Genomic DNA, 12,804 nt, shown 5'->3' with positions numbered 1-12,804 from the left:
GCATGATACTTTGCTGCTCTATTGTCTTGTCGAGGTTAGGCCTGTTGAATCCTTGTGGTTGTGTTTCTAAATGGTCTGCTAGTTTCATATAATTTCAGTAGTTTATTGTGAATTATCACCTTGTACTTGCGAAGAAGTAGAAGTAGATTTAAGCTAGTCATAACTAATTTTCTCTAACCAATAAATGGACACTTTTTCAGATACTAGTTGTTGCTTACAATCTCATTGATGTTACTTATACTGCAGGTTTGAGCATTTGGCCAAAAGTGCACCAACAATCTTGGATGATTCTCTTTCTGCTGATTCATATCTCAATGTTCTTTACATGCCATCCACCTTTCCTCGTTCGGAGAGATCTAGGCGGTCTCAAGAATTTGCAAACGATAATTCCTCCCATAGTTCAGGCTTTGAAGATGGACCTCGAAGTAATCTGGACAGCATCCGATATGTTGAATGTGTTAACTATTTACAAGATGTAAGCTTCATCCTTACATAATCAAGCTTATCTTTCTAGGTTTGGCATTCAGATGCAAGTACTTTTTTCTCCCGGATCTGGACTGGAAGTGTCTTTTTGAATTAGTTGAGCGAATTTCTAGTTCTTATTCCATGGACATACATGCACATGCATTTACACAGATAGGTCTAAGAAATATATGATCAATATTCCTTCTTTACATATAAGGTTTAGCACCTCATGGGTGCAAACAATCCCTTGGGGTCACACTCCCTGGTGAAAAGTCAGTGACTTAACCAGTTCCGTGTAGGAAAATTTCTGAGGGTGTCGTGCACGGGACCGGGCTTTATTCTGCAGAGGTGGATACGAAGGGCCCTGCCTTGGAGGGGTTCTCCGACATCAAAAAAAAAAAAAAAAACTGCAGAAATGGTTCTGGCTCAGAGTTTGCTTTTGTTGTTTATTTTAGCATGGTATCTATAATTTTGTTAAATTTTTTCCAATATCTTTTCTTGTTTTTCTTCTCCCCATGTCATTGACACCTGCGGGCAGTATGGTTATCACCATTCTCAGCATCTCTCTTTCTCTCCTTTGTAGTAGTTTAGGATAATTTCCTAGTTTAATTCATGGTGTGTTCTTAATATAATACTTTTTGAATTTTGCAGTATGCACGCCAGCATTTGATAAGTTTTATGTTTAGACATGGTCACTACAATGATGCTTGCTGCTTGTTTTTTCCTACAAATGCTGTTGCTCCCCCTCTTCAACCATCAACAATGGGGGTTGTAGCAACTTCTTCCTCCTCTCCTCAAAGACCAGATCCTTTGGTGACTGATTATGGGACCATTGATGATTTGTGTGAGTTGTGTATTGGTTATGGTGCAATGCCTGTTCTTGAGGAAGTGATTTCAACAAGAATGTCATCAGCAAATCCGGAGGATGTGACAGTAAATCAGCATACAGCTGCAGCCCTTGTTCGCATTTGCCTCTATTGTGAAACACACAAACTTTTCAATTATTTATACAAGTTTCAGGTAAAACTTTTCAGATCGTATGTTTTTGAATTTAAACTGGAGAGTATAATTTTAGTATTTTGACTCTTAAGGTTATTTGTTAGATAATCTTTTTTCTTGTAAGTGCAATTTTGGCCTATAGGTACATTTTATGTCTGCATGTATGCTAAAATGACAGAAAATTGCTTTCCGTGCTTTAATCTTTTCACGGTAGTCAAACTGTGCACAAAAATTCCCATGTGGTCATGTAGATCTTTCTCATTGGTTAAATCATTTAATAAAAAAATTCCAAAAAAAAAAAAAATGTATGTTTTCTGAAATATCCCTAAGGTCAGTCAACAGTTCAGATTGGGCGGTGGGAAGGTCAGTCATTACCAACACTGGGGTGTTGAAGTGTTATTTCGTTTATCAGTGATGGGATACTTGGGATTCTTTTATGTCAAAGCAAACCCATTTGAGATTTTGTCAGAAGTTGGGAATGGAGGAATTCGGTTAGCCGAGAGAAGTAAAGGAGTATATCGAGCAGTGATTTTGGGCAAGTTGAGCATGATATGGTTGTTGAACATGGTGGAGGAACTGATCATAAAAGAATAAAATTTGAGACTTCTACAAAACTTTTCGAGATGGTAGTTTCTTGTATGTTGTGCAGTGGAGGGTGAATAGCTATGGAAGATTTTTGGACCTGTTGGAGTACGGTGTAGGAGGTTGGCGTAGCTTCATTATTATCCCAGAGGTTTGAGAGGGTTGTGGGGCAATTTTGTTTCTCAAATGAGGATGGTGGTGAATTATTTGGAAAATAACAGTGTTGTCAAGTGTCAAAATAGTGATGGTGTTGATGCGGACTAGGAAGCGTTGCAGATAGTGGAGCACGAATGGCGTTTGGTCATGAATGAGCTGGTAGAGAAGGGCAATGCTTTGGAGATTGAATTTCAGAGCAGGGGTAAAATGAGTAATTATGGGATACAAATGGAGAAAGGATTGGTAGGTTTTGGAAGGAAGGTGGCGCAGACAACCCCCGGAAATCACGCTGGACAAGTTGTGGTGATGATGGTGCGAAGAAGACGATGAAAGTAAAGGCCCAGTCTGCCAAGTTGAGCAATAGGTTGAAAAGTCAAATATGCTGGTCGTAGATCGACGTCAGGAACATCCCAAACATGTGCTTCAGTGGAAAGTGGAGGTAAGTGCGATATTTCCTATGGTGGGCTCCGAAGTCTATTGTTGGTTGTATGCCCTGATAAGGGTGATAACAGCACAGAGAAAGACGGTTGAAGTTGACGGAACTGTTTGGTCTTCCCCAGATAAGGCCAATGGTGGCAATGACAACAATTAAGAGGGCATAGGAAGGTAGGAGCTAGCCAAGCTCCTTTAGTTCTGATTTTCTACATCTCTCACTTCACCTATAGGAATAATTTCTGATTTTCCTAAATTGATTCTCAAACCCGAAACTGTTTCAAAACATGAGGTGTTGGGTCCTTTTTCCAAGGGCATCTCTTTGGAAATTGACAGGGAGGAGGATGCGTTAGGAATGGGGCTGTGTGGGTGTGTTAAGGTGAGAATGGAAACAAGGTGTTCATCTGGTCGGAAGAGTGAATTCAGACTAAAAAAATCTAGGTAAAAACTTCATTGGCATGTAATATCCACTTGGAATAAAGCAGTTATTCCTTCTCTTATTCTATTTTCTTATGTTTACTCTGAGTTAGCAACATTTGCAAGAACAGAGCGGCTTTATGATTCAATAAGCTGTTTTGGGATTCATTGTTAAACAATTCATACAATATCTTGTTGTATTAGTGCTAGTGTGGGGGGAGGGATGTTAGGTCAATAGAACGCTCCTATGTATTTTTGAAACTATGCAAACTAGGCATCATATTCATTTGACATTGTTAAGGCAGAAATTCCTGGGTGGTTGTCCTTCCTATATTGTATCTGAAGTATTAAGAGACTTTATGATCTGTTCTTTCTCCTTTCCTTTTAGCAGCATTTAGAGGCTTATGAGTTGCAAGTTATGATTCTTATTTCACTTTTCTCTATTCTACTTGAAAAAGTATTTGATTTCTGTCATAGAGTGAGTTAGTTATTGCTATTATTTCCCACGAGAAAATGTTGGTCTTTTTATTGTCGAATTTTCTAACTCCAGGTTCATTTAAGCTTGATTTATCTGAACTTTACTTGAATTTAAACGGAATGCTTTACTTATATATATATATATATTAATGGTTCAGGTTATTAAGAAGGACCACGTTGCTGCTGGACTTTGCTGTATTCAGTTGTTTATGAATTCTTCTACGCAAGAGGAAGCTATCAAATATTTGGAACATGCTAAGGTATGCCCTTTATTATTGATTTGGAAAACCCTCATTGTTTCTAATATAGAGTAGAATGATGGCCTTGGTTGGATAGCTTGGGAATTTCAGCACCATAGTTTGAGAAACAGGGTTAGGATTGCTGGAGACTCTATGTAGGTGATTTTGGGATTGATAGAATAAGGTTCTGGAATAAAATTAAAATTTAGAATGTGCTGTTTATGATGATTTGTTAGCTAAACTAGCGACAGACAATAATTGATGACTAAGAGGGAAGAATAAAGAGAACTTTACAATAGACACTTTTCTTTTGGTAAGTACTATAATAGACACACCATGAGAGCTTCTTTTGATGAGTAATAATTTTTTTGTAAAGCAAAGAAAGGGTGCTATCCTAGTATGTGGATAGTCATAAAAGCTTCAATATGTACATACCATTTCACCAAGCACCAATTACTTGGAGAAATAGATCCGTAGTGTATTGAGAAGAAACAAATCAAAAGAAAGTTTAATCCTTAGATCAAATTAATTACACCCTTACATGAAATTCTTGTATGGGATAAACAATTTGCTTCACTAGCATGGATAGAAATGCTACAGATGTGTTTAGTAATTCAACATTACTGCAGTGCTATGACTACAAATTTTTCTTAAGCAAAAAAAAAAAAAGGTTAAAATAAAACTCTTATGACCTTTAAGATATTTGGTCACATAGATAAGAAACCTTAGAAATATTATTACTATATTCCTTTTGACTGTCAATCGTGTAAGGATTCTAAGAGGGAAATTATCAACTGCTTTCTACTTGTGCGTTTTTATATTCAAAAGGCAGGTGCCTTACATTTAAAACATGTAAATTCTTCTTTGACTTCTGAATTGAAGGGTCCGTTTGGTCTGGTAGTTCAAAACCTGTAGTTTGAAAAAGTAGTGATTTCAAAGCACGGTTAATGAAAACACGATTTTTAAAAGTGGAATGGTGTGTTTGAATTGCTGTCCACGTGGTGTGTCTGTCAACCCTGGGTGTTAAGGGCCAATGGCTTCAAGTTTGGTTCAGCAAAAGGTGGTGGACATTCACCATATTGTTGGTCTACCGTGTGAGTGGTTTGAAAGTGAACTAATGGCGTTGCTTACAACCATTGAAACGAGTCATTATCTAGAGGCATGGGTTTCCACATGCAAATCAGCCATCAGAAGTAAGAGAGTTAAAAAGATTGTCATGCTCTATCAACTAAGAGAGTTAAAAAGATTGTCATGCTCTATCAACTACGATTCTACAGGAGGGAGTCCTAGCCGAAGCAGAGCAAAGGGGAGGGGTTTCTCGGTTTGTCAATGAAACCTAATTTGTTATCATGGAATGTAAGAGGGTTGAACGAGGGGGAGAAATGCTTATTGTGAGAAATTTGCTTAAGATTGGAAGGGGGATATTATTTGTCTTCAAAAGACCAAAATGGAGTTTATGTCTTACAATATTGTGCTTAGCTTATGGGGATGCAGTCATGCAGATTGGTGTTGCTTAGATTCAATGGGGGTGTTGGGGGGTATATTGCTCATGTGGGATAGAAGGGTGGTGGAGAAAATCAAAGAGTGTGGGTGAGTTTTCGCTGTTTCTTTCAGAAATGTTGAAGATTAATTTTCTTGGGCTTTTGCGGTTGTTTATGGCTCTAATGTCGATTGTGATAGGAGGCTTTTATGGGACAAATTGGCTAGTTTGATTAATTGGTGGGACTTACCCTAGTCCATAAGGGGGATTTCAATGTCACTTGTTTTTCCTAATGAGAGATTAGGTGAAACCCGTTTTTGTACTGCTATGGTGGAGTTTTTAGATTTCAATTTTTAGCAGGAGCTCATGAATATCCCTCTTATGGGTGACACATTTACATGGTTAGCAACAGGGACCCTCCTTCGTGGTCTAGAATTGATAGATTCATTGTTTCTCCTGATTGGGAAGCCTAATTCCCTGATTTGACCTAGAATAGGTTGCCTAGATTGTGCTGGGATCATTTCTCCATCCTTCAGGATTGTGGAGGCTTTCCTAGAGCTAGAAGATATTTCATGTTCAAGAACATGTGGCCAAATCAGAGGGTTTTGTAGATAGGGTGTAACAGTGGTGGACCTCTTTATCATTTTCAGGGTGCTCCCAAGTTATATTGTGGCTCAAACTTAAGGCTTTGAAAGTTGATGCAAGAGTTTGGAATGAGGAGGTGTTTGGCAATGTAGAGAGAAAGAAAAGGTCTGTTTTGGATGATTTGCGGGTTTATGAAGGCTTGGTAGAAGACAAAGGAATAAGAGAGGAGGAGACAACAAGGAAGGCTATAGTGATTAATGATTGGGAGTGGTCAAGTCTTTTGGAAGAGGTGAGTTGGAGGCAAAAATTGAAGGTGTTATGATTAAGAGAGGGTGACAAGTGCACAAAAGTTTTTCGTTGAGTGGCCAATTCGAATAGAAGGAATAATTCCATTGATCAGTTGGTGGTTAACGGAACAGTTTTTTCATATCGAACTGTGATCAAAGAACACATGGTGCAGTTCTATGATAACTTGTTACCAAACTCGGTTGGATGACCTTTTTTTTATTCCACCGAAGGGGGGGAGGCCATTCGAGGAAGATGAGGTCTTTGAGGTGGTGAAAACCCTTAACAAGGCCCCAGGCCTGATGATTTTATTATTGGGTTACTTCAAAGACTGTCGGCAGGTGCTCAAAGTAGACATAATGAATGTTTTCCATGATTTTCATGCTAGAGGTGTGTTTGACTTAAGCCTTAAGGCCACTTTCATTGCTCTAATACAGAAGAAATTAGGGGCCGTTGACATTATGGATTTTCGACCTATTAGCTTAGTGGGTGGAGTTTACAAGATTGTTGCAAAGTTCTAGCTAACATTTTTTTTGATAAGTAAAAGTCATTGTATTAAAAGCGCAAGGGGCGCAACCCATGTACACAGGAAGTATACAAAAGAGCCCACTACACGAGCTTTAAACTGAAAAGGACGCACATAGATCTATAAATTCCGTAAGCGTTGAATCTTAAAAAGTTCTAGCTAACATGTTGAAATTTGTAATGGAGAAGATTGTTTCCAAGGCTCATAATGCTTTCATCAAGGATATGCAAATTCCACTCTATCCTCAAAACTAACAAGTGCCTTGATAGTAGGATTATATTTGGGGAACCATTGTCTTGGGACAAGGAGATCCATTGTCTCCCTTTCTGTTTCTTATTGTTATAGTGGCGTTAAGTAAAATGATTTCTGTTATAGTGAATGGGGTGCCTATTATTAGGCTTCTCGGCAGGGTCCAGAAGTGGGAGTGCCTTCAACATTTCTCACATTTTGTTTGTAGATGACACCTTATTTTTTACTGGCCAAATCCAAATCATCTTTGTAGATTGTTTGTTTTTATGCTTTGAAGCGGTTTTAGGTTTGAGGATTAATCTAGCAGAGTTGGTCCCCATTGGAAATGTCACTAATGTTGAAGAGAAGTTGCAGCGGGATTTTTTGTGGGATGACAATGGTGAAGAATTCAAATTCTACTTGGTTCGCTAGCTTAAGGTGTGTATTCCAAATTTTGAATGAGGGTTAGGGGTCCGAAATTTACTTTTGTTTAACCAACCTCTTTTGGGGAAGTGGCTTTGGCGCTATGCATATGAGAGAGAGGCCTTATGGAGAGTGGTTGTGGATTCTAGATACGGTAACTCGTGGGGTGAGTGGTTTTCTAATAAGGTCCATGGGTCGTATGGGGTGGGACTTAGGAAAAATATCAGGAGGGGCTAGAGAGAGGTTTCTAGTCACGCTAGATTTAAGGTGGGTGATGGCTCCAAAAATAGATTTTGGCATGATGCGTGGTGTGGGGATCAAGGCATGAAGATTGTTTTTTCGGACTTATTCAGTATTGCCCAATTTAAGGAAGCTTCTGTGGCATACCATTTGGATCTCTCTAGTGCCTCTCATCAATGGAATGTTAACTTTCTTAGAGCAGCTCACAATTGGGAGTTGGATCTCTTTACTTCGTTCTTTATTTGTTGTATTCCTTAAGGTTGGGACGGTGGTGAGGACAAGCTTTGTTGGGTACCTTCTAAGAGAAGGTTGTTCAATGTTAGATCATGCTCCTATGTCCTTGTTCCTTATGATAATACTCTTTCCCTTGGAAGAGTTGGTGGAATAAGGTACCCTTAAGAGTGATTCTTTGCTTGTTCGGCCTCATTAGGGAAGATTCACACCATGAACAACTTTAGGAAGAGGCATATCATTATTGGCAATTTGTTTTCCATGTGTAAGAAGAGTGGGGAATTAGTGGATTGCCTTCTACTCCATTGTGAAATTTCCAGTGCTCTTTGGAACGCTATCTTCAACAGTGCAAGGTGGCTGGCTTGGGTTATGCCTAGTTGAGTCGTAGACTTATTTGTATGATGGAGAGGGCAAGTGGGTAGGCTTCATTTTGATGTAGCATAGAAGATGATACCGTCCTGCCTTATGTGGTGTCTTTGGAGGGAAAGAAATGATTGGAACTTTGAGGATTGTAAGTGAACATCTGTAATGACCCAGGGAAAAGCGCTAGCCACATCTGCGTTATTATCCCAAAAAGACTAGTCAATTTGGAGTTTCTCTAGAATTCATTATAAAGCACAGTTTCACCTAGTAACTAGGCAATGTGGGACTTAGCACCCATGACTATCTTTATAAATCATCCACTCTATGTAGGCTTCTTCTTATCTTTCCAATATGGGATCGGGGTGTTACAAACTCCCCCTCATAAATTCCTGACGTCCTCGTCAGGGCCACATCATGCAGTGCTTCAGTACCACATGACCTGGCGTTACTAGGTGGCTCTGATACCATTTGTAATGACCCAGGAAAAAGCGCTAGCCACATTTGCTCTATTACCCCAAAAAGACTAGTCAATTTGAAGCTTCCCTAGAATTCATTATAAAGCCCAGTTTCGGCTAATAACTAGGCAATGTGAGACTTAGTACCCATGACTATCTTTATAAACCACCCACTCTATTTAGGCTTCTTCTCATCTTCCCAATATGGGACCGGGGTGTTACAACATCGGTGGAATTAAAGGCTTTTTTCTTTAAGACACTTTACCACTGGGCTACTATATTTGATTTTATTATTTCTAGCTATCAAGCTTCTCTAGATCTTTTCTCTTCTTTTAATTATGTGTCTCTTATATACATCATGTGTACTTGGTTGTGCATTTGCGCTTTTTAATAATACTTGCGATTACTTAAAAAAAAAAAAAAAAGCGTGTAAATTGTTTGGTAAAATCGTGGTTCGACCTTTAAAATTGTGTGTTTATAAAAACGCACCCCCCTGCATGTGATTTGAACGTGTGCATTTTTCCATGTTTTCAAATGGTCATTTCTTTCAAATACACTCCCAAACAGGACATTTTCCGTGATTTTGTTTGGAAATGTACTTTTGACCTTCGAAAGTGCGGGACCAAAGGACTCGAAGTCTTCCTAGCAAACATTTCCTTTGAGAACATATGGAATATGCTTTCTGAAAATTATGGCAGTGCTTCCATAATAGAAATTGATATTCGAATGTACAATCAATGTACACACTTAAGTTTCATTGTTTACGTGTAGCAGTAATTACTTTGTTTTTTTTTTATTTGTGTTCCTTTTCTTACCCATTGCCTTTTGTATATTCCTCTGGTTATAGATGCATTTTGATGAAGGTTTGTCAGCACGACATAGAGGTGGACATTCTACTAAGCTTGTCACGAAAGGAGTTAGAGGAAAAAGTGCTTCTGAGAAGCTTACTGAAGAAGGACTTGTGAGGTTTTCTGCTCGAGTTTCAATTCAGGTAATGACATCTATTTGATATGTGAGGGGAAAAAATTCTTGTAAGCTGAAAGCAATCCTGGAATATTATTTTTAAATAATCGGTTAAGGCATTAGAGGCTGAAGGAATTGTTGGTGAATTGAGCCAGAAAACATGAAAGACAAAAAGGAGAGGAAAGGAAAGATAGCATGTTGATTCACATCTTCTCATATTATTTTGGAAGATTCCCTTTTTACTTGAGAAAGATGATTTTCCTAAACTAAGTTTTACGCAAGTCATTTGCTAGTTAGAGTAACAAAATATATATGCTTCCTCACTACATGCATAAAGTGATAATGTTGTGTTTAGTAGGGCATAGTTGTATGTCCCTTTGGACGTTTGACCTACTTATGCTTACTGTCTCATCTTTAAATGTTCTAGTAAGGTGAGGACATCTTTGTCTGGTGTACCGAGTTTGATGCTCAATAGGTAGCATTTAGACATCTAATATATTGGTTTTCTTCTCTTTGTTTTGTCATAAATCATAATCAAAAGAAAGGGATTGGAATATTTTGATGTTTACATTGATTCTTGGAGGTATGACCCTTGCTTGGTGCTTTTTTACTTTTGGAATTTGATCCTTGGTATAAGAACTGCTGGTAGAAAGCAATGGTTGAAGGAAGGATCATTTTTCCAGTAAGCACTGATCATGTATTAAATGCATCAACTCATTCTCTAGTAATGTCACTATGCAAGCTTCCATTGCTTACTGAGAGACAATCCTTAATCAAATGATTACTGCACTTAACTAACGCGGAACCTTAATTAATTGCCTGATGTCTTTCTAGTCAGATTATACACATTTATTGGTTATGGTAGTTTGTATAAACCAAGTGAATAGATATTTTATTTATTGAAAACTGAAAAGCAAAGGATCCACGTATGCGTTCTACATATATCAATATTCTCTATTTTTTTAAATATCATTGGTCAAATTCTCACAAACTTCCTTTGGATTTTTTATATATTGTAGGTGGAAGTTGTGAAATCCTTTAATGATTCAGATGGGCCCCAGTGGAAATATTCACTTTTTGGGAATCCGAATGACCTTGAAACATTCAGGTGTGTCTTCTCAATGAAAGCTGGTTTCATTCATTACGCATGACTAGCAAATGTTGTTTTTAATCAGTATGAGTCCTTTTCTTTTTGGCAATTTGACAGTTTTTGTTTAAATGAATAATAGTTTATTAGAAGAAAGGGCAAAGCCGGTAACTAAATGGTGTTATTTTTCAGTGATGCATGACAAAGCAATTATTGCAGAATTTATTTTTATAAATCAAGACCATACACCAAGCGACAAATATTAATTTGAGCTGTAAAGAGGGGCCTGCTTTTGTTTCTTCAAGTGGACATGTTTTAATTATTTGCATCCTTTATAGTGTTAATTAATATTTTGTAGATCAGGGATCTTTATCTTGAATGTTTGAATTGGGTATAGTTGCTGCTCATTAATAAATAAAGCCATTTAGTTGTGAATTAAGGCCTCCTGGGTATAGGCCATGTTGGTAATCTCTTCTCTCTCTCTCTTTTTCTCTCTTGTTGAAGATATGTGGCTGATTTGATTTTACTCCCAAGATTTCCCAGATTTGATTTTCATATATTTCTCATCAATTGTATTTCCATATAAGAATGTATCTCCTCTATATAAACGCATGTACCTGTATCAATTAATCATCAAGAGATAATAAGACCAAACTTTTCCCTTCTCTTTCAACTTGGTAGTAGAACAAAGGTATTGAGTTCAAATTGTGGCTCTACAGTTTGTCCTCCCTCAAACTTGTATCCGAATGATCTTCCCTCCTCCCCCATCCCTCCCTAGCCACCTTTGCCTTCTTGCCTGCCAATAGCCTCTCTCTCATTCTACCCCATTCCTACTCCACCAAAGACACCTCCCACAAACTCGTAGTCGTAGCCGACTCGTCTGTGGTTCTCATTGGGATCGCTGTCTTCCTTCACTTTTGCGCCGGCAGACCCTTGAGTTCACCGATGACAAAACCTGATGATCTAACAACAGAAACAAGTTGTTTCCCACCAAATATGGGAGCCAGCAAGACCACCACCACGGGCTGTGACTCTGAGTTCCTGCACCTGGGGACTTTGGTTAACTCTAAGGGGGTCAATGACGATCATTGTCCCACCACTAGGAGGAGAGTTGATGACAGTGGCTTGAATACTTGAAAGCTGGACTCTCCGGAGCTCCACTTGCTTCTGCTGCTGGCTTGGCACCATTCGAACGATGGCGAAGATGAAGCGGAAGAGGGAGACGAAGAGGAAGAGCAAGAGTTTTACTTACCCAAAGTGTCATTGGGCAGCACGTAGGGCTGCCAATTTTGACACGACTCGCGAACTTGACACGAACACGACATGAAGTTACAAGGTTTGGGTTTGATCTAAACGGGTTTGGGTCATAATTGGGTCAACCCGTTTATTTTCGTTTTTGGCGGGTCAACCCGCTTCACCCACGAGTGACCCGCCTAACCCGTTTAAATAAAAAAAGAAAGCCCTAATCTAAAGCCTAACACGTATTTACCATGTAAACTTTATAATTTGAAATTTGCTATTTGCTATGATGGAGTTGAAAATTGCTAATCTTTGTGAATATATTTATTGAATGCCAATTTGTTAACAATTAAACCTATTATATTTTTATCATATTGTAATTTGTGAATTCTATTGAATTCCAATGGTATTATTATTACATTATTTTTCCTATTTTTATTTCAATCGGGTCGGGTCGGGTCGGGTTACCCCAGTTATTTTTTGTGTCGTGTCCGAGTTTAGGATAATTGGGTGGCGGGTCACCCAGGTCATATTCGGGTTGAACCACCAACCCATTTTGCACATCTAGCAGCACATAATCAGGGTCACGAAGAGCATTTGTGTTGATGGACGAGAAGAGGAGCGATTCCGATTGGTTGAAGAGGCAATGTTGTTCTGTGCCCTTCATGTCCCTTCTAGTGCGGCTTCTCATAGTTGTTGGATAGAGAAGAGTATGACAAGAATTTCTAGGGTGGGGAAGACGATGATTGCTGGGGTGGGGAAGACGAAGATTTATGGGATGGGGATGAAGGAGATTTTCCTTACGCTTCCCTCCTGCCACCCGCTTGGACTGGGCTTTGATAAGGGATCTGTGTGAGGGGATCAATGTCACTTTAGTGGTTACCCCTTGGAAGGTTAAGGGTAGAAAGGAGCTTAGGAACCTAGAATGCTCC

The 12,804-nt window shown here is 38.8% G+C and overlaps 1 protein-coding gene across 1 annotated transcript in view; it reads left to right on the top strand.

Moving 5' to 3' along the window:
- The window catches only part of LOC132190698 (uncharacterized), a 122,308-nt gene that overhangs the window by 75,625 nt on the left and 33,879 nt on the right, over positions 1–12,804 (top strand). Inside the window, exons 27-31 of the mRNA XM_059605742.1 lie at positions 247–475; positions 1,117–1,485; positions 3,687–3,788; positions 9,431–9,574; positions 10,566–10,654. Of these exons, the coding sequence (XP_059461725.1) occupies positions 247–475; positions 1,117–1,485; positions 3,687–3,788; positions 9,431–9,574; positions 10,566–10,654 (933 nt within the window). The remainder of the gene's footprint in view (positions 1–246; positions 476–1,116; positions 1,486–3,686; positions 3,789–9,430; positions 9,575–10,565; positions 10,655–12,804) is intronic.

Source organism: Corylus avellana, chromosome ca8 (genome assembly GCF_901000735.1).
Source record: "Corylus avellana chromosome ca8, CavTom2PMs-1.0".
Taxonomy (NCBI): Eukaryota; Viridiplantae; Streptophyta; class Magnoliopsida; order Fagales; family Betulaceae; genus Corylus; species Corylus avellana.
Note: the sequence above shows the minus strand (reverse complement) of the source record. Positions and strands in the feature narration are given on the sequence as shown.